General features: G+C 47.1%; 1 protein-coding gene across 3 annotated transcripts; it reads left to right on the forward strand.

Moving 5' to 3' along the window:
- Positions 1-1671: 1671 nt before the first annotated feature.
- LOC129827345 (SLAIN motif-containing protein-like) lies at positions 1672-27861 on the forward strand. Of its 3 annotated transcripts, none has more exons than XM_055888107.1 (9): positions 1672-1939; positions 2597-3261; positions 14151-14290; positions 19194-19319; positions 20441-20581; positions 24361-24690; positions 25071-25175; positions 25871-26138; positions 26338-27861. In XM_055888107.1, exons 2-9 carry the CDS (start codon positions 2612-2614, stop codon positions 26402-26404), a joined length of 1827 nt encoding a protein of 608 aa, XP_055744082.1. In that variant the 5' UTR covers positions 1672-1939; positions 2597-2611; the 3' UTR covers positions 26405-27861. The 3 variants fall into 3 exon arrangements, with proteins under 3 accessions (XP_055744082.1, XP_055744084.1, XP_055744083.1); XM_055888109.1 differs by having other exon boundaries at positions 25074-25175; XM_055888108.1 differs by having other exon boundaries at positions 2600-3261.
- The last annotated feature ends 36 nt before the right edge of the window (positions 27862-27897 follow it).

A 27897-nucleotide genomic window follows, 5' to 3' on the forward strand; every position in this document is an offset into this window, starting at 1 on the left:
GGTTGAGAGCTTCAAGTTCCTTGGTGTCCACATCACCAACAAACTAGAATGGTCCAAACACACCAAGACAGTAGTGAAGAGGGCATGACAAAACCTATTTCCCCTCGGGAAACTAAAAAGATTTGGCATGGGTCCTCAGATCCTCAAAAGGTTCTACAGCTGCAACATCGAGAGCATCCTGACTGGTTGCATCACTGCCTGGTAAGGCAACTGCTCGGTCTCCGATCGCAAGGCACTACAGAGGGTAATGCGAACGGCCCAGTACATCACTGGGGCCAAGCTGCCTGCCATCCAGTACCTCTATACCAGGCGGTGTCAGAGGAAGGCCCGAATAATTGTCAAAAAATTTACCCCAGCCACCCTAGTCATAGACTGTTCTCTCTGCTACCGCATGGCAAGCGGTAACGGAGCGTCAAGTCTAGAACCAAAAGGCTTCTCAACAGCTTCTACCCCAAAGCCATAAGACTCCTGAACAGGAAAACAAATGGCTACCCGGACTATTTGCATTGTGTCCCGCCACCCCCCACCCGCCAAGCCCTCTTTTTCGCTGCTGCTACTCTCAGTTTATCATATATGCATAGTCACTTTAACTATACCTACATGTATATATTGCCTCAATCAGCCCACCTGTACATAGCCTCGCTACTGTATATAGCCACGCTACTGTTATTTTCACTTTCTTTTTACAGTTGTTTTTATTTCTTTACTTATCTATTGTTCACCTCATACCTATTTTTTACTTAAAAAATGCACTGTTGGTTAGGGCCTGTAAGCAAGTATTTCACTGTTGTATTTGGCACACGTGACAAATAAACTTTGATTTGATATAGTGAAGAATATGGTGGTGTACACACACAGTAACATGTGCATAAGCCTACTTGTTAGTACATGTTCCCGAACCAGCAGAGTTACTATCAAACTGACACTCTCACAGGTTCCACCCTCTCTCTCTGCCTTCACTTTGGGAACCCAACCCAGTATTCTTCTACTAGGTCAACATCAAATCTAGTCCCTGCCCTGAGCTTGTTTCTGGTCGTAGGCAACTACTTACTCATAGCTCTATTATCTACGGGTACAATTCAATAAGTGACGCATGTTTATTGCCGTGAGAATCACCTTTGCAACAGAAGTAAGAGTTCTGCAGAACTTGATCAATGATGGTATGTTTTGGTGTGTTATCTTGGCACAGATAAAGAGAGGTGTGGCATCACAATAATACAGAGGAGTTATTTTCCTCAGTTAGTGTGTTTTCTTCCCCTTTCACAGCTCATGTAGTTTTGTTATGTTGAAGACAGGTTATTTGGATAATTGTTGGTATTGTGGCAGATTACATGACTAGTACAACACCAAACATTCCAATACATCTAATTTACTCTCATGTCGACTGAAATTTTTGTGGCGGTACCTCAAATGCTGTTGAAGAACGGTCTTCAGCGTTTTGGTGAAATGTGTCGTTAAGTACAAATAGTCACGCAACGTAGCAAACGTTGAAGCGAAATGAAATGCACCCCAGGTGTGCTATTGTGTTACATGTGTCTTTTTGTTTTCTCCTTGTATTCGGCGACCTCTAGCGCATGAGAAGAGAACGGCAGGCAACACCTGGAGTATCCTGCAGGTGGCCCCAAATATCGTGGTAATGTCAAGTACGGGGCGGGAGCAATGCCCTGATTGGATCAACTCGAGTCTCTCAAAAGCTGGCAAAACATAGCTGCTCACTAGTTAGCTAGCCAATTACAGGCTAACGGGAAAAATGGCTTAGCGTGGTCCCCCCTCATTACATCGACAATCATATAGCTGTAATTTGTTGTTGATACATATGATTTACGTTTTTAGTATTCCTTGTAAACGTACTTGATTCATGCAAACTCTCGTTCGTTAGATTTAGCAGGCTCATATGAACATCTTTTGACATCAACACGGCTCAGCTCAACCGGTCCAGGTACAGTAGGTTTGTTATGTTTAGCTAGCTAACCCAACGGCTCTTTTGAAAATGCATCGATATAACAAAAATTATCTATTGTCTTGCATTATATATTATATAAATGCATGTGTGTTAAAGTTGTACTTTGATAATTAGCTAACAACATAGCAAGAAGCTGGACTTATCTTTAACTGTAAATGTTGGCGGCATTCATTGAAACTGAACGAGTGTGGGGACTGTTTGTGCCGCTGTTTCTAGCCTGTAATTTGTCAGCCTTTGAGGCTTCGGCCGTTATTTTAGGACATTTCTTTATTCATCATATCGGTATTATTGGTACTAATCATGGGAGCTTGCTAGTTAATTGATCTAGGTAGAAAATATATTTAACCCCCGTCTATATGGCCTTGGCTTTATTGGCAAGCAAACGTTGCTATGATCAAATTGATTAGCTATCCCCCCCACGATTAGCTCGTAGTTTGGTTGTTCGGATGATTTCATTACAAGCTCATAAACTGCTAATCTCACAACTAGTCCAGCTAATAATGAGCCATTTTACGCAACATTTTACGCAACGTTTTCAACCATGATCTGTACCTCGCTGAGTGTCTGTACCCAAGATCTGATGGTTTGTTGTTCCTTGCGCGTGCTGCTGATCGAAACATTTTCTTCCTCTAGCAGACCCGGAGCAACATGGTAGTTCCGGACAGCGCCACTGCGGCGCAACCAGCAGACAACGACTGTGTGAAGCCCTCCCAGCCGAGCTACGAGGAGGAGCAGGAGCTAGCAGGGGTGGAGTTGGAGGAGGTACTTAAGCTCCAGGAACTCATTCGAAGACTTGAGGTCCAGAATCAAACACTCCGCAACAGGGGAGGCAGTAAGAATCTCAGAGAGACTACCACAAACAACAGTAACCTCACAACCAGTACCAACATCAATGAGATAATCTCCTCCTGTGAAGGAGAGATCAACACCAACTCCCTTCTCAGGTTGGGGAGCAGTGGAAGTTGTGGAACGGAACTAGGCGGCAGCAGTAGTGACTTGGAGCTGTCCCCTCCTCAGGACAGTAGTAGCAGTGAGGATATGTCCCAGCTCCCTATAGTTAACCGGGAAGAGGAGGATGGTAGACTGTGCGCAGGCTTTCTGACCCTGCCGTGCGGGAATGGACCAGGACCGGCACAGACCCAGGGGCTAAGCACAACCCCAGAGAGTCCCTCTCTGGACAGCTATGAGTCTGAGACCCTGGCGGAGAGCGACTCGGGATTGGACCAGTTGGCCCTGGATGAGGTGGATGTTCTGGACCTATGGGAGGACCTTGCAGAGGTGGATGACGAGGACAGCTGGTAGGTACCATGGTGATAGAGAGAGGGAGAGAACGGCTGCATGTGAAATTGCACCCCATTTCCTGTATAGCTAATGCTGTACTTTTGACCGGGGCTTCATAGGTCTCTCATCCAGTAGTGCACTGTGTCGCGAATAGTGTCCTCTGCACACTGTCTGGAAGGTCCCGTATCTTTTTATTCGCTATGCTTGGATCATAAAGGATCTTAGTCTGCCTTAGGCGTGCCCCACGTGTGCATGTCAGTGTTTTAGTCTCCTGCCCCTTCCTTTCTGCTGCTATACCTGCAGATACTGCACGCTGTGCTCTGTCGTGAAACAACTGTTCAGATGAAACGTATTCCTAGTAGACATTCAGATCACTGCAGATGACAGAGGAATTCATGTAGACTAACATTCACTAGTCTGTAGCCCACATGTTGGAGTGGCGACATCTGTTTACCACGGTCGCCAGGGGTCAGCTTGATGTCATACTGTGTTCACACTCAGCATGATGAAAGGCCCTATAGCCAGATGAGTCATTATGGTTCTGTTCTGTTGAACCTTTCACTCCTAGAAGTAGAGACTATGACCGCAACCTTTTTTTTGTCATACAAAAATGTACATTTGACCCGGCTTACGTCCCAAATAGCATCCTATTCCCTGTAGTGCACTACTTTTGACCAGAGCCCTATGGGCCCTAGTGCACTAGGTAGGGAATAAGATACTGTTTGGGACGTAGACCTAGGTTGGAGTTGGGTCTCTGCAGTGGCAATTGGCCTGGTTTCAGTGATATGTAACAACCAGAGGAAACCGTGCTGAAAAGAGGCAGATTTTATGCAGCAGAGCCAGTAGGCTCCAGCACCCTTTAGATGGAAATATCTGAGTGCTGCTTCTGCCTTGGAAATGCTCAGCTTTGTGGGCTGTATAAAATGGGCTGTGACAGGCAGTGCCTCTGATCACTGAATCTATGTGATTTGGAGAGAGAGAAAAGAGGCGGTAGTGTGGAGAGAGAGAGAGGATGGATAGTGACTGAGAGGGAGACCGACATGGAAAGAGAGAGGGAGCACCTTGCTCTAGAGGGAGAGGGGCACAGCGGGAGAGAGGCCACTGTTGCCCTGGGTTAGGGGCAGCCAGCCAACGTGATTTACTCAGTACAGTGTGTGCGCTCAGCAGCAGTAGTGCTGTTCTCTGATGTGAATACCCAGAGAGGGAAGGAAGCTAGAGGCTTGAGCTCAGAGCCAGAACTAGCGCAGCACAGCTTGGCCTCTCAATGGGCAAGGACACATGGGTCCTATTCAATAGGCACCAAATAAAATGGACTGAAACAGGGACTACCTGAACTTGTCCAATAAGAAAGGCTTGTGTTAGTTTTCTGTTTTTAAAGCATTTTGCTACTGTGGGCCCTAATACATACAGCCATAGGCACTAATACATACAGCCATAGGCACTAATACATACAGCCATAGGCACTAATACATACAGCCATAGGCACTAATACATACAGCCATAGGCACTAATACATACAGCCATAGGCACTAATACATACAGCCATAGGCACTAATACATACAGCCATAGGCACTAATACATACAGCCATAGGCACTAATACATACAGCCATAGGCACTAATACATACAGCCATAGGCACTAATACATACAGCCATAGGCACTAATACATACAGCCATAGGCACTAATACATACAGCCATAGGCACTAATAGGTACTAATACATACAGCCATAGGCACTAATACGTACTAATACATACAGCCATAGGCACTAATAAATACAGCCATAGGTACTAATACATACAGCCATAGGTACTAATACATACAGCCATAGGTACTAATACATACAGCCATAGGTACTAATACATACAGCCATAGGTACTAATAGGTACTAATACATACAGCCATAGGTACTAATACATACAGCCATAGGCACTAATACATACAGCCATAGGTACTAATACATACAGCCATAGGTACTAATACATACAGCCATAGGTACTAATACATACAGCCATAGGCACTAATACATACAGCCATAGGCACTAATACATACAGCCATAGGTACTCCAATGGCATGACTTAACTTATTGCTTCTTGGCAAAGTTCAAAAGGACACACGCAGTTACTTATGTGTCCATGTTAAACTGTGATGATCCAAGGCTACAGTCAATACAGCATTTTCCACAGCCAGAGAAGTGGAAACTAGGGATGCGCGATATATCGGTGAACATATTGGAATCGGACAATATTAGCTAAAAATGCCAACATCGGTATTGGCCGATGTCTAGTTTAACGCCCCAATGTGCAAAACAGATGTCAAAGCTGACATGCATAGCTATATAACGTAGGTACATGACGTAATGACTCCACATAACATTTTGCGCTACACGTGCAACACAGCATTCCTAAACTAGCCCACAATGTCTGCTTGTGTGGATCGAGCAGTCATTTGAAAGAGTAACAAAATTTCAGCGAGACAACAAAAGCGAAATCGATTAAAGCCAAGATAATGGAATTTATAGCCCTTGGCAATCAACCGTTCTCTGTCGTGGGTGATGTTGGCTTTCCCCGACTGGTCAAGCACCGGTACAAACTACCAGGTGCGCTATTTTTCAGATGTTGCCCTACCAGAGTTACACAGTAATAGCGTCACTGCTATTAGCTTCACGACATGCATACTATGGAACGCCGTTTGGGTCTTTGCCTGTCAAAAAAGATACAGTAGCACTGTCAAAGCTGTACAAAAAAGTCTGCAAACACCGGCCACAAACTATCGGTTCGCATTGGTAATAAAGCATAATTTGTTCGACTGCAACTTCTGGGGTAGCTAGCTTTAGCTTAGTACCTAGCTAGCACCAATACAACCAGCCTGAAAACAATGACCAGTAGAACCTGCAGTCATTTTCATTATTCTTTCAATGATTTAGGAATCCTTGTAAGTATTAGCCAGGGTACCATTTGTTCGTCTATTGAAATGTAACTTCAATTCATGAAAATAAATAGCTAGCCAGCTACTTAACCCTGTTTCCCAAAGCTAACGTTATAAACAGCCAGCATCTGGCTAGTGAGGCTCGACTGCACCGGGTTATGTGTTGTGATGCTAGCCACAATGAGGATTTGGCACAATAGTGGAATTTGCGGTTTGCCTTCAAAATAAAAGTATGTCATTGCCTGTAATGCAAATGAATACAAATAGTAGTATTATGCCATTATTTTATTTTGAAGGCTAACAGCAAAGGCCACTTGTGGCTAATCCTTATTGTGGCTAGCTTCACATTGATCTGTCCGACCACAATTAACCAAATAAGAACTCTCTTATAAATGAGGGTTATTTTAGAGGACACCTAGCTATATAGTTAGCTAGCTCACTATAGCTACTGAAACAGATGTTGTGTTATTTTGACATCTTTTTTGACACACAAAGACCCAAACGGCGTTCAATAGTATAAGAAATCCTGGTTGAGAATGAAACGACTGAACAACGAAACAGCACAGCAAGTAAGTGAAAGAAATAGGTTTTGATTGTTTTATTGGTAATGGGGACATACGTAAATGCCAACAAAATAACTTGCGTGTGTAACCTTTATTTAACTAGGCAAGTCAGTTAAGAACAAATTCTTATTTACAATGACAGCCCTGACGACACTGGGCCAATTGGGCTCTGTACTATAGGACTCCCAATCACAACCGGATGTGATACAGCCGGGATTCAAACCAGAGACTGTAGTGACGCCTTTTGCACTGAGATGCAGTGCCTAAGACCGTTGCGCCCATGTGTGTGTTAACTATTGAACTGTACTAGAATGCTTAAAAAGCCACTAAAATGGTAAATATCGGATATTGGTATCGGGCAAAAATGTGATATTGGTGCATCACTAGTAGAAACAATGCCTTGGTTGTCCTCTGTTTATCCGACATGCAGAGCTCCTAGTTCAGTCACTACTCCGGGCTTCTACTGCTGGCAAAGTCCTGGAGGTCAGTACCAAATGTTGCATTATTCTAATGAATGTCAGCCCTGTACTGTTGTTTCTGTGTCTGTCTAGTCTGGGTTCTTCTGTTGTGGAGAAACTGGGCTTGTTTACCAGAATTTAATTAACACGATTGGATTACCTCAATGTTTGTAATGGCAGACTGCTAATTCCCAAATAATCCATTTTAATTGAATTCTCCCTCTGTACACCACAAGGTTCATCTAGGCCTGTGGGTTGTGTGCGTTTGCCAAGTCCAGGGTGTTTTTTTAAAACTCATTATGCGTTTGTTTATCCGTCCCATTTTGGACAATATTGTCCAAGGCAAACAAACGGGTACCATATTGTATTCCTGGTAGCTACTTTAGCAGCTGATCTGTGGATTAACAACCCAAAGTAGCAAGGCCTTGTTCTCTACCACGTCATTAACCAGTCTGTATGAGGCCTTGTTCTCTACCACATCATTAACCAGTCTGTATGAGGCCTTGTTCTCTACCACGTCATTAACCAGTCTGTATGAGGCCTTGTTCTCTCTACCACATCATTAACCAGTCTGTATGAGGCCCAGGAGGTTCTCTACCACATCATTAACCAGTCTGTATGAGGCCTTGTTCTCTCTACCACGTCATTAACCAGTCTGTATGAGGCCTTGTTCTCTCTACCACATCATTAACCAGTCTGTATGAGGCCCAGGAGGTTCTCTCTACCACATCATTAACCAGTCTGTATGAGGCCTTGTTCTCTCTACCACATCATTAACCAGTCTGTATGAGGCCCAGGAGGTTCTCTACCACATCATTAACCAGTCTGTATGAGGCCCAGGAGGTTCTCTCTACCACATCATTAACCAGTCTGTATGAGGCCTTGTTCTCTCTACCACATCATTAACCAGTCTGTATGAGGCCCAGGAGGTTCTCTACCACATCATTAACCAGTCTGTATGAGGCCCAGGAGGTTCTCTACCACATCATTAACCAGTCTGTATGAGGCCCAGGAGGTTCTCTACCACATCATTAACCAGTCTGTATGAGGCCCAGGAGGTTCTCTCTACCACATCATTAACCAGTCTGTATGAGGCCTTGTTCTCTCTACCACATCATTAACCAGTCTGTATGAGGCCTTGTTCTCTCTACCACGTCATTAACCAGTCTGTATGAGGCCTTGTTCTCTCTACCACATCATTAACCAGTCTGTATGAGGCCTTGTTCTCTCTACCACATCATTAACCAGTCTGTATGAGGCCTTGTTCTCTCTACCACATCATTAACCAGTCTGTATGAGGCCCAGGAGGTTCTCTACCACATCATTAACCAGTCTGTATGAGGCCCAGGAGGTTCTCTACCACATCATTAACCAGTCTGTATGAGGCCCAGGAGGTTCTCTACCACATCATTAACCAGTCTGTATGAGGTCCAGGAGGTTCTCTACCACAACATTCAATAAATAATCTGCCCAGGCATGGACCCCCAAGGTGCTTTGGGCTGGAGGCTAGGGCTCAGGGTTACATCCCAAATGTACTATTATAGGGTGCCATTTGGGCTGGGGGCCGGGTGGATGCTGCTGGGGGCCGGGTGGATGCTGCTGGGGGCCGGGTGGATGCTGCTGGGGGCCTGATAGATGCTGCTGGGGGCCGGGTGGATGCTGCTGGGGGCCGGGTGGATGCTGCTGGGGGCCGGGTGGATGCTGCTGGGGGCCGGGTGGATGCTGCTGGGGGCCGGGTGGATGCTGCTGGGGGCTAAACTGCTTTGGATGGACTTAGGCAGCATGTGATCCTTCTGCTACTTAAATCATTTACTGGGAGGTTTGGAGAAATCCTAGTAATCTGAGGCTTGAAGTAACCCCACTGTGCAAGGAACCTGCCAAGAAACGGCACACCAGCTAAGGAGAAAAAAGGTGTGCAGGTGATGGCGTGAGCTTTTTGTGTGCAGGCGATGGCGTGAGCTTTTTGTGTGCAGGCGATGGCGTGAGCTTTTTGTGTGCAGGCGATGGCGTGAGAGCTTTTTGTGTGCAGGTGATGGCGTGAGCTTTTTGTGTGCAGGCGATGGCGTGAGAGCTTTTTGTGTGCAGGCGATGGCGTGAGAGCTTTTTGTGTGCAGGCGATGGCGTGAGAGCTTTTTGTGTGCAGGCGATGGCGTGAGATCTTTTTGTGTGCAGGCGATGGCGTGAGAGCTTTTTGTGTGCAGGCGATGGCGTGAGAGCTTTGTTATGTGTGCAGGTGATGGCGTGAGCTTTTTGTGTGCAGGCGATGGCGTGAGAGCTTTGTTATGTGTGCAGGTGACGGCGTGAGAGCTTTTTGTGTGCAGGTGATGGCGTGAGAGCTTTGTTATGTGTGCAGGTGATGGCGTGAGAGCTTTGTTATGTGTGCAGGTGATGGCGTGCCTACCGGTATATCTATCTCTATGCTAACCATGTGTATGTGACAAATAAAATTTGATTTGATTGATTTGATATGTAAAATCCCAAATGGTCCATTTACCATCTGCCCTTAGTGCCTCTACACTTCAACTGTAGCTCTGAGTATCACATGATCTGTTAAACAACTGGCCTAGCGAACTCGGCCTACTACGTAGCATCAGCCACTGCCGGTCAGCTCTTCAATTGCTGGTAAATGGTTCCAGGATCAAGTTGTCTGACTTTAGAGCCCTGACTGTCAGCTGTTCTGTATGTGACAGTGACATGGATCATTTCTTTCTGTGTTGTTGCTGGTCCCAGTGGAATAGAGGGGTTGTGTTTGTCCAATGGGAAGATGAGCCCAAGTTGATTACTCAAAAACCAGTTAGCACAGCCAGGTGTGTGTGTGTGTGTGTGTGTGTGTGTGTGTGTGTGTGTGTGTGTGTGTGTGTGTGTGTGTGTGTGTGTGTGTGTGTGTGTGTGTGTGTGTGTGTGTGTGTGTGTGTGTGTGTGTGTGTGTGTGTGTGTGTGTGTGTGTGTGTGTCATGGCTCAACCCATTCCCCATGTGACCCGGATCAAACGTCCTAACGGACTTGGCAGTCCCTCAACTCAAACACTCACCGCTACTTAGCTAGACTTCACATGTACTCTAGAAACGGTCAAAGCAATGCAAAAAATGCAAGACTCTCAGGCCGATCACTGATGTTAAATATAGATATCAGTTGAGATCATCACGTGAGGTGGTTGTGTAGTAGACTAGGCATATTGTCTATGGTAGGCAAGACGTGGTGTCAGCGGACAACTCGGGCAGTAGAAGGTAATTCATAGTGATGGCTGGGAGAGGACAGTACAGTAGAAGGTAATGCATAGTGATGGCTGGGAGAGGACAGCACAGGAGAAGGTAATGCATAGTGATGGCTGGGAGAGGACAGTACAGTATAAGGTAATGCATAGTGATGGCTGGGAGAGGACAGTACAGTAGAAGGTCATGCATAGTGATGGCTGGGAGAGGACAGTACAGTAGAAGGTAATGCATAGTGATGGCTGGGAGAGGACAGCACAGTAGAAGGTCATGCATAGTGATGGCTGGGAGAGGACAGTACAGTAGAAGGTAATGCATAGTGATGGCTGGGAGAGGACAGCACAGGAGAAGGTAATGCATAGTGATGGCTGGGAGAGGACAGTACAGTATAAGGTAATGCATAGTGATGGCTGGGAGAGGACAGTACAGTAGAAGGTCATGCATAGTGATGGCTGGGAGAGGACAGTACAGTATAAGGTAATGCATAGTGATGGCTGGGAGAGGACAGCACAGTAGAAGGTAATGCATAGTGATGGCTGAGAGGACATCACAGGAGAAGGTAATGCATAGTGATGGCTGGGAGAGGACAGTACAGTAGAAGGTAATGCATAGTGATGGCTGGGAGAGGACAGTACAGTAGAAGGTAATGCATAGTGATGGCTGAGAGGACAGCACAGTAGAAGGTCATGCATAGTGATGGCTGGGAGAGGACAGCACAGTAGAAGGTCATGCATAGTGATGGCTGGGAGAGGACAGCACAGTAGAAGGTAATGCATAGTGATGGCTGGGAGAGGACAGCACAGTAGAGCCCTCATTAGGAGATGGGGCCATGCACAGGCTACTGTGGAGGGAAGAGGTCAGTGGCAGGGATGGACTGAACACACAGCACTGCAACTACTGTGGACTGGTTATTGCCTGCGAATATGGGATAGGCTTGAATGGGCAGAACTAAATGTGATTGGCTGTGTGCGCATGTGTGGTTACTGTCTAGGATTGAATAATTGGATGGGTTTTGGTCATAAGACTGGCCTGACTGTACTTCAAGCATACTGTATCCTTATCCTCCTGTCTCACTGTATCCTTATCCTCCTGCCACACTGGATCCTTATCCTCCTGCCACACTGTATCCTTATCCTCCTGTCTCACTGTATCCTTATCCTCCTGCCACACTGTATCCTTATCCTCCTGTCTCACTGTATCCTTATCCTCCTGCCACACTGGATCCTTATCCTCCTGCCACACTGGATCCTTATCCTCCTGCCACACTGGATCCTTATCCTCCTGCCACACTGTATCCTTATCCTCCTGCCACACTGTATCCTTATCCTCCTGTCACACTGGATCCTTATCCTCCTGCCACACTGGATCCTTATCCTCCTGCCACACTGGATCCTTATCCTCCTGCCACACTGGATCCTTATCCTCCTGCCACACTGGATCCTTATCCTCCTGCCACACTGGATCCTTATCCTCCTGCCACACTGGATCCTTATCCTCCTGCCACACTGGATCCTTATCCTCCGGCCACACTGGATCCTTATCCTCCTGCCACACTGGATCCTTATCCTCCTGCCACACTGGATCCTTATCCTCCTGCCACACTGGATCCTTATCCTCCTGCCACACTGGATCCTTATCCTCCTGCCACACTGGATCCTTATCCTCCTGCCGCACTGCGTCCCTATCCTCCTGCCGCACTGCGTCCCTATCCTCCTGCCGCACTGCGTCCCTATCCTCCTGCCGCACTGCGTCCCTATCCTCCTGCCGCACTGCGTCCCTATCCTCCTGCCGCACTGCGTCCCTATCCTCCTGCCGCACTGCGTCCCTATCCTCCTGCCGCACTGCGTCCCTATCCTCCTGCCGCACTGCGTCCCTATCCTCCTGCCGCACTGCGTCGCTATCCTCCTGCCGCACTGCGTCGCTATCCTCCTGCCGCACTGCGTCGCTATCCTCCTGCCGCACTGCGTCGCTATCCTCCTGCCGCACTGCGTCGCTATCCTCCTGCCGCACTGCGTCGCTATCCTCCTGCCGCACTGCGTCCCTATCCTCCTGCCGCACTGCGTCCCTATCCTCCTGCCGCACTGCGTCCCTATCCTCCTGCCGCACTGCGTCCCTATCCTCCTGCCGCACTGCGTCCCTATCCTCCTGCCGCACTGCGTCCCTATCCTCCTGCCACACTGTTGGCTGTGGCTTATGTTTGCAACCAAGACATGCTGCTGTATGTTGGAACAAGTTGAGTATTTTCTAAGAATAAACTCTTTGTAAACGGTAATGTTCTCTGCCTCTCATCCTTACCCACACCTCTTTCGCTCCGCCTACAGTCCCGTCACCTCTTTCGCTCCGCCTACAGTCCCACACCTCTTTCGCTCCGCCTACAGTCCCGTCGCCTCTTTCGCTCCGCCTACAGTCCCGTCGCCTCTTTCGCTCCGCCTACAGTCCCGTCGCCTCTTTCGCTCCGCCTACAGTCCCGTCGCCTCTTTCGCTCCGCCTACAGTCCCGTCGCCTCTTTCGCTCCGCCTACAGTCCCGTCGCCTCTTTCGCTCCGCCTACAGTCCCGTCGCCTCTTTCGCTCCGCCTACAGTCCCGTCGCCTCTTTCGCTCCGCCTACAGTCCCGTCGCCTCTTTCGCTCCGCCTACAGTCCCGTCGCCTCTTTCGCTCCGCCTACAGCCCCGTCGCCTCTTTCGCTCCGCCTACAGCCCCGTCGCCTCTTTCGCTCCGCCTACAGCCCCGTCGCCTCTTTCGCTCCGCCTACAGCCCCGTCGCCTCTTTCGCTCCGCCTACAGCCCCGTCGCCTCTTTCGCTCCGCCTACAGCCCCGTCGCCTCTTTCGCTCCGCCTACAGCCCCGTCGCCTCTTTCGCTCCGCCTACAGCCCCGTCGCCTCTTTCGCTCCGCCTACAGCCCCGTCGCCTCTTTCGCTCCGCCTACAGCCCCGTCGCCTCTTTCGCTCCGCCTACAGCCCCGTCGCCTCTTTCGCTCCGCCTACAGCCCCGTCGCCTCTTTCGCTCCGCCTACAGTCCCGTCGCCTCTTTCGCTCCGCCTACAGTCCCGTCGCCTCTTTCGCTCCGCCTACAGTCCCGTCGCCTCTTTCGCTCCGCCTACAGTCCCGTCGCCTCTTTCGCTCCGCCTACAGTCCCGTCGCCTCTTTCGCTCCGCCTACAGTCCCGTCGCCTCTTTCGCTCCGCCTACAGTCCCGTCGCCTCTTTCGCTCCGCCTACAGTCCCGTCGCCTCTTTCGCTCCGCCTACAGTCCCGTCGCCTCTTTCGCTCCGCCTACAGTCCCGTCGCCTCTTTCGCTCCGCCTACAGTCCCGTCGCAGGGTGCTGTTCCCTCCTCCCAGAGGCATATGTAACCGCTAGCCTATTTCTAGTAGTAGATGATTAGTGTTATGAAGTATACTGAGTGTGTGTGGTTGTGTTCCACCATGCGTAAAAGACGAAGGCATGCCTCTTGCAGACTCCCACATACTAAAGGTTATTAAATGCATACCTCACAGGTCAGCGAACCATTTAATGCTGTGTTCTCATCCCAGTGTTCTGCTGTTCGCTTGGCTGGAGGCAGGCTGGATAAACAGGCTTTGAGGCTTTGCAAAATGTAAATTGCCTCTCCCTCTCCATCCACCACCACCTCACTTTCTCATCCTCTTCCTTTCATCACTCCCTGCCTCTTTATCTACCACATTGCTCTCCTCTCTGTTTTCCATCCCCATCTGCCTGCTTCATCTCTTCTCTCTCTGTCTCTGCAGGTTGTATGTCTCCCCTATGAAGCAGGTAGTTGATGAGCCCAGACCTGAGTCTCCTCTGAAGTGGTGTCGGAGGGTTCTGGACCACCCCAGCCCAGAGACGGAGGTGGCCTGTCGCACCCTGCTCAACCGTCTCGACCAGAGTACGCACCTACCTCGTAACCTTTATAATTACCTTACGATGACCGTATAACAACCCTAAAGTAACTATACTATAGTAACCTTACACTAACCATGTACAATAACCTTAGAATAATCCTACAATAACTTAATAATAATCATACATTTTCATGGCCATAAACATAACTGTATAATAAACTTACAATAACATAACTGTATAGGAATCCTTCCATACAGTAACCTTATAATACCCAACAACCTGTCCTACACCCAATAACCTCATAACAAGCAATAAACTAATACAAAAAATGGAGTTTGTCACTGACCACCAGTGAATGCAGTCATAATGCAATAACCAGTACGGCCTCCTGTCCAATAACTGTCCTGACTAGAACTACTGTTCCCTGAAGGAAGGGAACTAAGTAGACCATGCTATGGGGAGTTGCACTCTCACGACTTCAGTCTAAGGATTTACAATCACTCCTGACATGGTCAATGAAGTCTGCGCCTCGCTGGAAGCCCCGCGTTACACAAGTGATGCGCGTGAGGCTCGGATTCATTCCTTCAATTTCATACCGCTCTTCACCGAGCCCAGGGACAGGTGGCGTGGGGTCAACGTTGTTTCCCTCCTTCAGGGAACAGGAGTTAGTCATAACGTTACGTTCCCTTTGTCAGTCAAGCACATACTATGGGGAAGTATAATCATGCCCCAGGTCGACCCCAATGGATACTAAGTTAAATGGCCCATGGCAGACCACCCAGACCTGACCTCAGATGCGGCAGTCTGGGTATTGCGTGCTACCTGTTGACTTTCCCCTGTCCCAGCAGTCAGCACCCTGTGGGCTACACTGGGAGCCGTAACAAGCTATAAAACCTCACAAAAAGTGTGTGGTGATGCCCCACTCGCCGCGGCAGAAATATCTCCTATAGTCAACCTGTGATAAGACGCTACCAGACCCCTGGTGGAGTGGGCACTAGGTAACCCTTGTGGCTATATGCCAGGGAGAAGCAATCCAGTGGGAGAGACACTGCCGCGAGCGATTTGCCAAAACAGACGACAAGCTGGGCACATAACCGGATATCCCAGGTCCATTCTATGCACCGGGCACAGGGCAACCTCTGTTGCTCATCAGAAGCAAAAAGAGGAGATGAAAAGGGAAATGTTCATCTTAGTTCATCTTGCAGAGTGAATAGCTACACTGTTTGTATTCGGGCATGTTTCCGGTCGCCTTGCCATAATTAAAAGCAGTGGTTCACGCTTTCAGTTTTGAGTGAAGGCTGCCATCAATCCACGGTTTCTGGTTGGGGAAGGTTTTAATAGTGCTAGATAGTCAGCTAGCTTGCCATCCACCGGAGGCGTGTGCAGCAGTCCATCCTTTCCAGATCCTGAAGGGGCCACACCCATGCAGCATCAGCATAGCTGAATGTGGGTTGGACCAGGTTGTGGCACAGTTTATGAATGATATGTTGGATACTAGTTTTGCTCCCGCTACTCCCGTAACTGTCCCGGAACTAAGTCCTCTTCATTACCCGAGAAACCCCCAATGCCATCCGAACGTGGGCCTCGTATCTAACCAGCCACCTCACCATCTCCCCATTGGAATGCTAGTTCCACCTGTTCCGACCACAGCCCCAAGCCACCTCACCATCTCCCCATTGGAATGCTAGTTCCGACCACAGCCCCAAGCCACCTCACCATCTCCCCATTGGAATGCTAGTTCCGACCACAGCCCCAAGCCACCTCACCATCTCCCCATTGGAATGCTAGTTCCACCTGTTCCGACCACAGCCCCAAGCCACCTCACCATCTCCCCATTGGAATGCTAGTTCCGACCACAGCCCCAAGTCTCTCTCTGCTTCCTACACCTCGGTCCCAGCCTAGGTACCAGTATCCGGGAAAGAGAAGTTGCCATCGGTAACTCCAAGCTTCCTCAAGAGTGCTACATATCTTTCCAGGGAGTGTGCACGCATTACATGGCAATATGCACACAGAATGGTTTGAGCCTATGGCCCAGGTCAAAAGTAGTGCACTTAGCACCCTATTCCCTGTTATTTGGGAATCTTGCTAGGTCAACACCTTTTGCCATGGTCAATTTCAGTGGACCTTTGAAACAGTTTATCTATCTGTGCCCTCTGTAGTCTTGTTTACTGCTCATTTTGTGTGTAGGGCTCTAAAATGCGCCAAAGTATTTTTCTGCGCGACCAGGAGTTTTATTTTGTACGGAAGGAAGTCTAGAGAGGACATTTTATAATATATATATATATATATTTTTTTAAATAGCGATCACAAGATACTTTTCTGGTGATCAAGACGTAACAAAAGCTGTTTTGTCGATCACGAGAAATTCTATAAAAAAGGATTGGGTGTATTGAGGATAGATTGACAGCAGCTGGTGCTTTGATAGAAGGCCCAGGTCTATGCATCAGCACATGGCTACTTATGGCAAACGTGGTCTAATCAAAGGTCTAATCAAAAGTCTGACTGCTTCTGGTGCACTATGACACTGCTGCCAACTTGTCCTCAATTACATCCACCCCTAATGTAGACAGTGTCCTCATACATCCACCCCTAATGTAGACAGTGTCCTCATACATCCACCCCTAATGTAGACAGTGTCCTCAAATACATCCACCCCTAATGTAGACAGTGTCCTCAAATACATCCACCCCTAATGTAGACAGTGTCCTCATACATCCACCCCTAATGTAGACAGTGTCCTCATACATCCACCCCTAATGTAGACAGTGTCCTCATACATCCACCCCTAATGTAGACAGTGTCCTCATACATCCACCCCTAATGTAGACAGTGTCCTCATACATCCACCCCTAATGTAGACAGTGTCCTCATACATCCACCCCTAATGTAGACAGTGTCCTCATACATCCACCCCTAATGTAGACAGTGTCCTCATACATCCACCCCTAATGTAGACAGTGTCCTCATACATCCACCCCTAATGTAGACAGTGTCCTCATACATCCACCCCTAATGTAGACAGTGTCCTCATACATCCACCCCTAATGTAGACAGTGTCCTCATACATCCACCCCTAATGTAGACAGTGTCCTCATACATCCACCCCTAATGTAGACAGTGTCCTCATACATCCACCCCTAATGTAGACAGTGTCCTCATACATCCACCCCTAATGTAGACAGTGTCCTCATACATCCACCCCTAATGTAGACAGTGTCCTCATACATCCACCCCTAATGTAGACAGTGTCCTCATACATCCACCCCTAATGTAGACAGTGTCCTCATACATCCACCCCTAATGTAGACAGTGTCCTCATACATCCACCCCTAATGTAGACAGTGTCCTCATACATCCACCCCTAATGTAGACAGTGTCCTCAAATACATCCACCCCTAATGTAGACAGTGTCCTCAAATACATCCACCCCTAATGTAGACAGTGTCCTCAAATACATCCACCCCTAATGTAGACAGTGTCCTCAAATACATCCACCCCTAATGTAGACAGTGTCCTCAAATACATCCACCCCTAATGTAGACAAAACTATTTTATGATGGATTACCTTGCCCTGGGTCAGATAGTCTTATAGCACCAGAACACAGCTGTCTGTTAGGGCATGAAACTACCCACTTTAGAAGGGAAACGTTGGCATGCACACCACCGTGCTACATTCATGTGTGGTACAGGAGACTACAGCTCCAGAGTTTACACTCACTGTATTACATCACCTACCCACTGGCAGCGGGGAAATATAAAAAGTCATTCACTAGGCTATAACCTACCCCGTAGTTATGAGTCATGTTATAAAAGTGTGATATTGGACAGTTTCACCCTGCTAAACTTGTGTTGTTGTGGCCCATTGGCTCAATGACTGACCGAGCCAATGGCAGACAGTGAATAGCAAACAATACTGCTTCCTGGATGAAATAAAACATAAGAATCAATAATGACCTGCCATAGCCTCATTGCTACCTCTCATAGCCTATAAGGGTGATCAGTTACACCCCTCCCAAACTTGTGTTGTGGCCCATTTGGCACCTGCAATGAGTCTGAATGGAGGTAGTAGCCGACAATGACGCTGTGTGAAGTCAGTAAAAATATAGACACCAATGACGCTGTGTGAAGTCAGTAAAAATAGACACCAATGACGCTGTGTGAAGTCAGTAAAAATATAGACACCAATGACGCTGTGTGAAGTCAGTAAAAATATAGACACCAATGACGCTGTGTGAAGTCAGTAAAAATATAGACACCGATGACACTGTGTGAAGTCAGTAAAAATATAGACACCAATGACGCTGTGTGAAGTCAGTAAAAATAGACACCAATGACGCTGTGTGAAGTCAGTAAAAATGTAGACACCAATGACGCTGTGTGAAGTCAGTAAAAATATAGACACCGATGACACTGTGTGAGGTCAGTAAAAATATAGACACCAATGGGGCTGAAATAGAATGACGGTAGTGTCAAGCAGTGTATATCAGCAAACAAGGACACTTGATGAAGTAAGAGAACATTATATAGAACCCATTGCCCTAGGAAGGAATGTCCTGTCACACCATTTGTTATCTCTTATGTAAGTGTTGATATAGGACAGTAAGTTCTAAAAGCTGTTGGGAAACCAATGCCTCTAGTCTCACAGCTCAAAATGAACCAGCCACGGCCATTTAAACTCAGAATGTTGTACTTTCTCTGATCAGGAATGACTTTTTACTGTTCACTTCAGACTCGGTATCTAAAGAACCGGTAAAGGAATCCTGAACCCCCACCCCAATGTTGTTGTTTTTCTGCCTACTAGGCACAGATGTTGGCCAAAAAAGTCCTAACACGCTCTAGTGAAGTGAACACTCTTTTGGCACGAAACAGGCCGCCTTAAACTGTGCCTTGACTCTGTTTTATGTAACTGTGTGAGTCCTGTCTGTTCTCCTGTGTGCCTTTTTTAGCGTCTCGCTGGAGGAACATCTACAGCAGCTCTGGCCAGACGGGGGAGGCTGGCTCCTCTGTCCTCCTCTCTCCTGGGTACCACCACAAATCCACTAACAAAACCCTACTAGCCAGTGGTGGCTCAGGTATGAATGATATTAACGTGCTTTACATTCAGCTCCTCTCTGGGGTTTTTGTGTTGGTGGAACTCAAGATAAAGTAGTATCAGATTTTTAAAAACTTGAATTCTTAAAGATGCGCTTCATCTTTATTTTCAAACTTTTCCTTTTTGAAAGACAATACCCCATGTATAATAGAGTAATCTGGACACCCGGACCACCTAATGGGATGGGCGTTTTAAATACAACTGGTGATGAATGAGCTGAAAGGGAGACTGGAGTAGGACTTTTAAAAGTACGACATTTGTAAGGGGTTTTTAATATTTGAAATGTTTAATATTTGCTGTATTCTGCAACATTTCTTCAAAGGGTTGTTCTCAACTCAACGACGTAAAGGGTCAAAGGTTGGATCTATTGTGTATATTGGCCTACTATAGCCAAGATGCTGAATGGTATTATGCATTGATCATTATTTTACCAAAACAAATGGAATTTACAGGCTTGCTTTGCAGGGTGGTGTGGATATACTTTGACCCTTAGCGATACTGTGAAAACAAACATTTTAACTTCTCAATGTGTGGGTGGCGCTATATAAACCAACACAATGCTTATGTTATTATGAACACAGACTGTAAATAACACTTCTTTGCATGAAGTATGTGAATGTTTTGCTTGCCGGTGACCCCTCCTAATCCCACATCTGTTATATAACCAAACGCCCTGGATGCTGTTGCCTCTGTGTCAGTTTGAATGAAGGGGGTGTGTGTTCCAGTTTGGGGGGGTGTGTGTCAGACGATGGTCCTGCTGATGTCTAGTAGACACCTCATGCTTCCAGCTATCCTCAGCACTGTGTCTAGACTAATCCAGTAGGACAGACAGGGAAGTCAGGACTTTTAAGTATCTCCTCTCATAATGCAGGTCTGCTCCAGAAACATTGTTACTGGACCAGCCCTCAGTCTATGATTGGAGACTAATACAGATAGACTACTGTATAGCTGTGTATGGATAATGTATAGTTGCATGTCCTTGGTTTTCAGGTTGTATTATAGTCCTTTTATCTCTCAAGGGGCTGTTGTGTGTGTCAACTGTGGTGGATTCTGAAGTAGTGTGGTGTGATCTAAATCACGGTTGTGTTATTGTAATTTCAGGCTACGTGAGTGTGCACTCTGCTCTGAGTTCCCAGTCTTCTGTAGACAGTGAGCTGAGTACCTCAGACGACTCCATCACCATGGGTTACAAGCTACAGGACCTCACTGACGTCCAGATCATGGCCCGCCTACAGGAAGAGAGTGAGTGTTACCTAGAATAATGACTGCTGTGATCATGTGTTTCAGGAAGAGAGTGAGTGTTGTTACCTAGAATAATGACTGCTGTGATCATGTTTCAGGAAGAGAGTGAGTGTTGTTACCTAGAATAATGACTGCTGTGATCATGTGTTTCAGGAAGAGAGTGAGTGTTGTTACCTAGAATAATGACTGCTGTGATCATGTGTTTCAGGACGAGGGAGTGGTGTTGTCTTGAATACTGTGTTACCAAAGTCTAAAGGGTTACATCATTGTTATTGTCAATATGCTAAGAATATAGTAGACTGAGAATATGCTGACTCTTTGTGGTAGTGCGTGCTTAGGGCAGGACTGTGTTTGTGTGGGTGGGTGTGTCCATGTCTTTCAGGGTTACTGTCCATGTAGATACTAGATATACACTTAAGTGATAATGCCTGACAAGCCAGTGTTACCCGTGCCAATATATCCTCCAAACACTGGCTTCGAGGGCATTATCGCTTTTATACAACAAGTTACCAACACATTCAAATAATGATTGACATATATTTTCATTCAACTTTAAAAGTGATGAATTTATTCATACAATTTCATCTTTCCACAAGATATAGTCCTGACAAACATCTAGGGTTGCTAGCTAGCCATCTAAGGCTAATTTACAGTCACATCAAACGGTTCGGCCAGAATAACAACAAAGTAGCTGCATTTGTTTGTTCTCCGGTGCCATTTATTTGGATACATCCATAACATGTTAGCTAATGATGCGCAAATTCACTTGGTATAGAAAAATGTGCTCTCTCGTCAGGACACTTCTACGAGAGCTAGCCAACAACACAGCTAACACACTAACATCAAACTGAAGCTGGAAAGACTGCAAACTAGCTGCACTTCATTTCGTTTGACCTTTGACCTGTTTTCTGTTAATAGTTCTTTGTATAAAGTGCCTTCGGAAAGTATTCAGACCCACTGACTTGTTCCACATTTTGTTATGTTACAGCCTTATTCTAAAATAGATTAAATTAAAAAAAAAAAAAAACTAAACAATCTACACACAATACCCCATAATAACAAAGCTAACGCGGGTTTTTAGAAATACCTTACTTACATAAATATTCAGACCCTTTGCTATGAGAATCGAAATTGAGCTCCGGTGCATCCTGTTTCCATTGATCATCCTTCAAGTTTCTACAACTTGATTGGAGTCCACCTGTAGTAAATTAAATTGCTTGGATATGATTTGGAAAGGCTGTCTATATAAAGGTCCCACAGTTGACAGTGCATGTCAGAGCAAAAGCCAAGCCATGAGGTCGAATAAATTGTCCGTAGAGCTCCGACACAGAATTTTGTCGAGGCACAGATCTGTGGAAGGGTACCAAAACATGTCTGCAGCATTGAAGGTCCCCAAGAACACAGTGGCCTCAGTCAATAAGAGCACCTCCTCCCAGCTGCTCACTGCACTGAGGATAGGAAACACTGTCACCACCGATAAATCTACGATAATTGGTTTGACCATGCTTTCCACCTAGCTACCCCTACCCCGGCCAACACCTCAGCACCCCCTGCAGCAACTTGCCCAACCTCCCCCCTCCCTTCACCCAAATCCAAACGGCTGATGTTCTGAAAGAGCTGCAAAATCTGGATCCCTACAAATCAGTTGGACTAGACAATCTGGACCCTCTCTTTCTAAAATGATCTGCCGAAATTGTTGCAACCCCTATTACTAGCCTAATCGACCTCTTATCGTCTGAGATCCCTAAAGATTGGAAAGCTGCCGTGGTCATCCCCCTCTTCAAAGGGGGAGACACTGTAGACACAAACTGTTATAGACCTATATCCATCATGCCCTGCCTATCTAAAATCTTCGAAAACCAAGTTAATAAACAGATCACCCACCATTTTGAATCCCACCGTACCTTCTCTACTATGCAATCTGGTTTCCGAGCTGGTCATGGGTGCACCTCAGCCAAGCTCAAGGTACTAAACGATATCATAACCGCCATCGATAAAAGACAGTGCTGTGCAGCTGTCTTCATCGACCTGGCCAAGGCTTTCGACTCTGTCAATAACCGCATTCTTATCGGGAGACTCAACAGCCTTGGTTTCTCAAATGACTACCTCGCCTGGTTCACCAACTACTTCTCAGAGTTCAGTGTGTCAAATCGGAGGGCCTGTTGTCCGGACCTCTGGCAGTCTCTATGGGGGTGCCACAGGGCTCAATTCTTGGGCCGACTCTCTTCTTGTATATATCAATGATGTCGCTCTTGCTGCGGGGGATTCTCTGATCCACCTCTACGCAGACGACACCATTCTGTATACATCTGGTCCTACTTTGAACACTGTGTTTTAACAAACCTCCAGACGAGCTTCAACGCCATACAACACTCCTTCCGTGGCCTCCAACTGCTCCTAAATGCTAGTAAAACTAAGTGCATGCTTTTCAACCGATCGCTGCCCGCACCCGCCCGCCCGCCTAGCATTCACTACTCTGGACGGTTCTGACCTAGAATATGTGGACAACTACATATACCTAGGTGTCTGGTTAGACTGTGAACTTTCCTTCCAGACTCACATTAAGCATCTCCAATCCAAAATGTAATCTAGAATCGGCTTCCTATTTCGCAACAAAGCATCCTTCACTCATGCCGCCAAACATACCCTCGTAAAACTGACGATCCTACCGATCCTCGACTTCGGCGATGTCATTTACAAAATAGCCCCCAACACTCTACTCAGCAAATTGGATGCAGTCTATCACAGTGCCATCCGTTTTATCACCAAAGCCCCATATAATACTCACCACTGCGACCTGTATGCTCTCGTTGGCTGGCACTCACTACATATTCATCGCCAAACCCACTGGCTCCAGGTCATGTATAAGTCTTTGCTAGGTAAAGCCCCGCCTTATCTCAGCTCACTGGTCACCATAGCAACACCCACCAGTAGCATGCACTCCAGCAGGTATATTTCACTGGTCATCCTCAAAGCCAACATTTCCTTTGGCCGCCTTCCAGTTCTCTGCTGCCAATGACTGGAACGAATTGCAAAAATCACTGAAGCTGGAAACTCAAATCTCCCTGAAGCTGGAAACTCAAATCTCCCTCTAACTTCAAGCATCAGCTGTCAGAGCAGCTTACTGATCACTGTACCTGTACACAGCCAATCTGTAAATAGCACACCTGACTACCTCATCCCCATATTATTACTTACCCTCTTGCTCTTTTGCACCCCAGTATCTATACTTGCACATCACCTGCACATATCACTCCAGTATTAATGTTAAATTGTAATTATTTTCACCTCTATGGCCTATGTATTGCCTACCTCCCTACTCTTCTACATTTGCACACACTGTACATAGAAAGTTCTATTTTTCTTTTGTGTTTTGACTGTACGTTTGTTTGTAACTCTGTTTTTGTCGCACTGCTATGCTTTATCTTGGCCAGGTCGCAGTTGTAAATGAGAACTTGTTCTCAGCTGGCCTACCTGGTTAAATAAAGGTGAAATAAAAAATTAAATAAAATTCTTAAATGGAATAAGTTCTGGGGAAGGGTATGAAAACATTTCTGCAGCATTGAAGGTCCCCAAGAACACAGAACACAGTGGCTTCCATGATTCCTAAATGGAAGAGGTTTGGAACCACCAAGACTCTTCCTAGAGTTGGCCACCTGAGCAATCGGGGGAGAAGGGCCTTGGTCAAGGAAGTGATAAAATACAGTAGACCCTTGTTCTTTCATGTGTGTGTCCTCACCTGTGGCAGCGTCCAGGGCCTGTAACTCTCTCTTTCTCAGGTCTGAGACAGGACTATGCCTCCAGCTCTGCCTCAGTGTCTCGTCGTAGTTCCTCTGCCTCCCTCCAGTCTCTACGTCGGGGTGGGACCTACAGCGACCAGGAGTTTGACACCTACAGCCTGGAGGATGAGGAGGATGAGTGCTGCTCTCTGCCCCAGCGACGCCTACGCTACTCCCCCTCTCCCCTGAGCTCGCCCCGCTGCCTCTCCCCCTCCACGGGTTCCCAGGGCCAGGCAGAGTACAGCAGGCTGGGGGCCCCCCGACAACGTGTTCCACGGCGTTCGCTACAGGGGCCCGGGCCCGAGCTTCTAAAGTTCGCCAAGACCGAGGGTAGGAGACTGGAAAGGAGTGTTCCTGTATCGCACACAGACCAGACACATAGCAGTGTCTGTACACAGTCAGAACTACAGGGAATTCAGTTAGATGTACTCTGTTTGAAGACATGACTAATAAATGGATTAGTGCTATAGAACAGTGTTTCCCAAACTCGGTCCTTGGGCCCCCCCAGGTTCTTGTCCTAGACCTACACAGCTATTTCAAGTAACCAACTCATCATTAAGCTTTGATTATTTGAATTAGTTGTGTAGTGCTAGGGAAAAACCCAAAATACGCACCCACGGAGGGCCCCAGGACCAACTTTGGGAGATGCTGCTATAGAATGCAGTTTCAGTTTGGTCTTTCTCCAACTGTAGCTGTTTGTGTGGTTCCAGAAGAGGTGAGGCACAGCATGCCTAACCTGGCCCCCCGCACCAGCCTGCGTTCCCTGGAGGCGGTCAGGAATAGCCGCAGCATGGAGGCTAACCTCCAGAGCTCTGGTAACCGTATATCACACCTACCCTACTCCCCCTCAGGCAACCCTTACCTACACCTGCCCCACTCTCCCTCCTCAGGCAACCCTTACCTACACCTGCCCCACTCTCCCTCCTCAGGCAACCCTTACCTACACCTGCCCCACTCTCCCTCCTCAGGCAACCCTTACCTACACCTGCCCCACTCTCCCTCCTCAGGTAACCCTTACCTACACCTGCCCCCCCCCTCAGGTAACCCTTACCTCTATGCCCCCCCCCCCCCCCTCCTCCTCAGGTAACCCTTACCTACACCTGCCCCACTCTCCCCTCAGGTAACCATTGTCCGTCCGTCCACCCCACAGCAGATAAATCAGACCTGCTCACAACTTCACCTCAGTTCCACTAATATTCTTCTGGGTACAGGCATCTAGCCTACAACTCCTCCCCCAGTACTGTCCCTCCCTCCCTGGTTATTCACATTAGTTCCACTAATATTCCTCTAGGTACAAGCATCTAGTCTACAACTTTTTGCTGCCACAATTCCTGATGTCAAGTATACAGAGAATGTGCTCTTCTCTCATGTCCTATATTGTACTGTCATCAGAGCATTGGCATATGAACATGAAATAAGTGAAAGACCACATGGAAACTTTGAGGATACTACTTTGCAGTGTGTGGATAGTGCTCTCCTAAACCCATCTCATCATGCCCATCACCCCCAGGTATGTCATCCAGTCGGATGCGAGGCAGTGGCCAGTCCCATCTGTCTATGCGGGTCCCTGTCAAAGCCATGGGCTCCATGCCGGGGGCCCGCCAGCCCTCCAGGGGCCTGCCTGTAGTCCAGAGTGGACCCAATGGAGGGGTACGGAGGGTCCAGTCCCCAGGGCCTGCCAATGGGGAAGCCTACACAGCCGGGAGAGCCTCTACTGTGGGTGGGAGGCAAGCAGCAGCCCCATCCTCAAGGAGTAGACTGGCCCATCCTCATAGAAGGTGATTGATTGATCATTTAGAAATACACATTCAGCATTATGACTTGGAATGATTACTCAAAGTGAGTTGATAGGTGTGACTTTCAATAGTCATTCCGTTGGTTAAACGTGATTATTCCTTATCAGTGGAGGGCACAAACCGTTTGAATGGCTCTCGTACAAGTATCAAGACTTATGTCATTGTTGTCTTTGTTCGTCAGGTCTATGGGGATGACTAGAACGAATGGCCCAATCTCAAATGAGTCGTGGAGAGACGGCTGCTACTGAGGCAACAAGGAAACTTCCTCCACCTCTCCTTTATCTCACGTTTTAGTATAAACACCAACTTAATTGCCTCTGAACGTACCCCTGTAGGCAACACAAACATGTCTCTGACCATACCGCTGGCCTATGAACATACCTCTGTAGGCTGGACCACTGTAGATGAACAGAGCTTCCCTGGCATGGAGAACCCTCTCACCCCACGGATACACTGGAGACAGGACCTAGACAGCTTCCCTGGCATGGAGAACCCTCTCACCCCACGGATACACTGGAGACAGGACCTAGACAGCTTCCCTGGCATGGAGAACCCTCTCACCCCACGGATACACTGGAGACAGGACCTAGACAGAGCTTCCCTGGCATGGAGAACCCTCTCACCCCACGGATACACTGGAGACAGGACCTAGACAGCTCTCCTGGCATGGAGAACCCTCTCACCCCACGGATACACTGGAGACAGGACCTAGACAGAGCTTCCCTGGCATGGAGAACCCTCTCACCCCACGGATACACTGGAGACAGGACCTAGACAAAGCTTCCAGAGTACAGAAGATGTTTATAACATGTCGATTCCAATTCCAGTCTATATTTTATGATAGTTGAGAGAAGACAAAGGGTTGTTTGTTTACGTTCTGTAGATTTACAAATGATTGGTGACTTTGGATGGACTGTTTGTTCTATTGTGTGTGTATGAAGGTGATCACATCTGTTACTTAGGTGTTGCATGATGTTTAGTTCTCTTTTCTCTGAGGACAAAGAAATTAGTTTGTTAAATAATAGCCTTAGAAATAATAAGTCTGTTCTTCCAAGGAACAACCCTCATGTTGATGCGTGTGGGAAGTTTTTTTTGTTTTTTTATGTTTGTGAGGGATTGGTTGTGATTGCTGTATAATTGTGTTTTGCCGACGAACACAACAGCTCTGGACCACACTGCCCTTCCATCAAGACCCCCCTTAAGAACTTTAATTTTATTTAAATAAAAAAACATACATTGTTGGGATAAATTCTTTGTGCCAAGGTGCATATCTGTTGCTGCAGCATTGTTTCTACAAATCCAACAAACTACTACTTGTAGTTGAGATACTGTATACATTGCTTTACCACAGTTTACTGCATATCGATTGGTGAATCTGAGTGTTGTTGTTTTTTTAATACCACTGTACTAATAAAACAAACTGATGCACGAAGTAAAGGCCTTATGCTCTTTCTAAGAGACAACCAGATATGCACCCTCATGCGGAGTGCCTCTGGAAATGAAGAATGAAACCTACCCAGAACTTAAATATTTACTTTGCTGCTCATGTAGATGCTCTTCCTCTGCATGCACCAGATAGTGATGTGCTGTAGGCTGGAACAAATTCTGGTGAATAAAAATAATCTGTTCTGTTTGTGAAACTCAATCTAAGAATAATCCTACTGTTATGTTTTATTGAGCCAGTCAATAAATGTCTATTCCAAAACGTGTAGTGTCATTGTAGTAGGGGAGAACTTTTTAT

The sequence above is a fragment of the Salvelinus fontinalis genome, chromosome 29 (assembly GCF_029448725.1).
Source record: "Salvelinus fontinalis isolate EN_2023a chromosome 29, ASM2944872v1, whole genome shotgun sequence".
NCBI classification, from domain to species: domain Eukaryota; kingdom Metazoa; phylum Chordata; class Actinopteri; order Salmoniformes; family Salmonidae; genus Salvelinus; species Salvelinus fontinalis.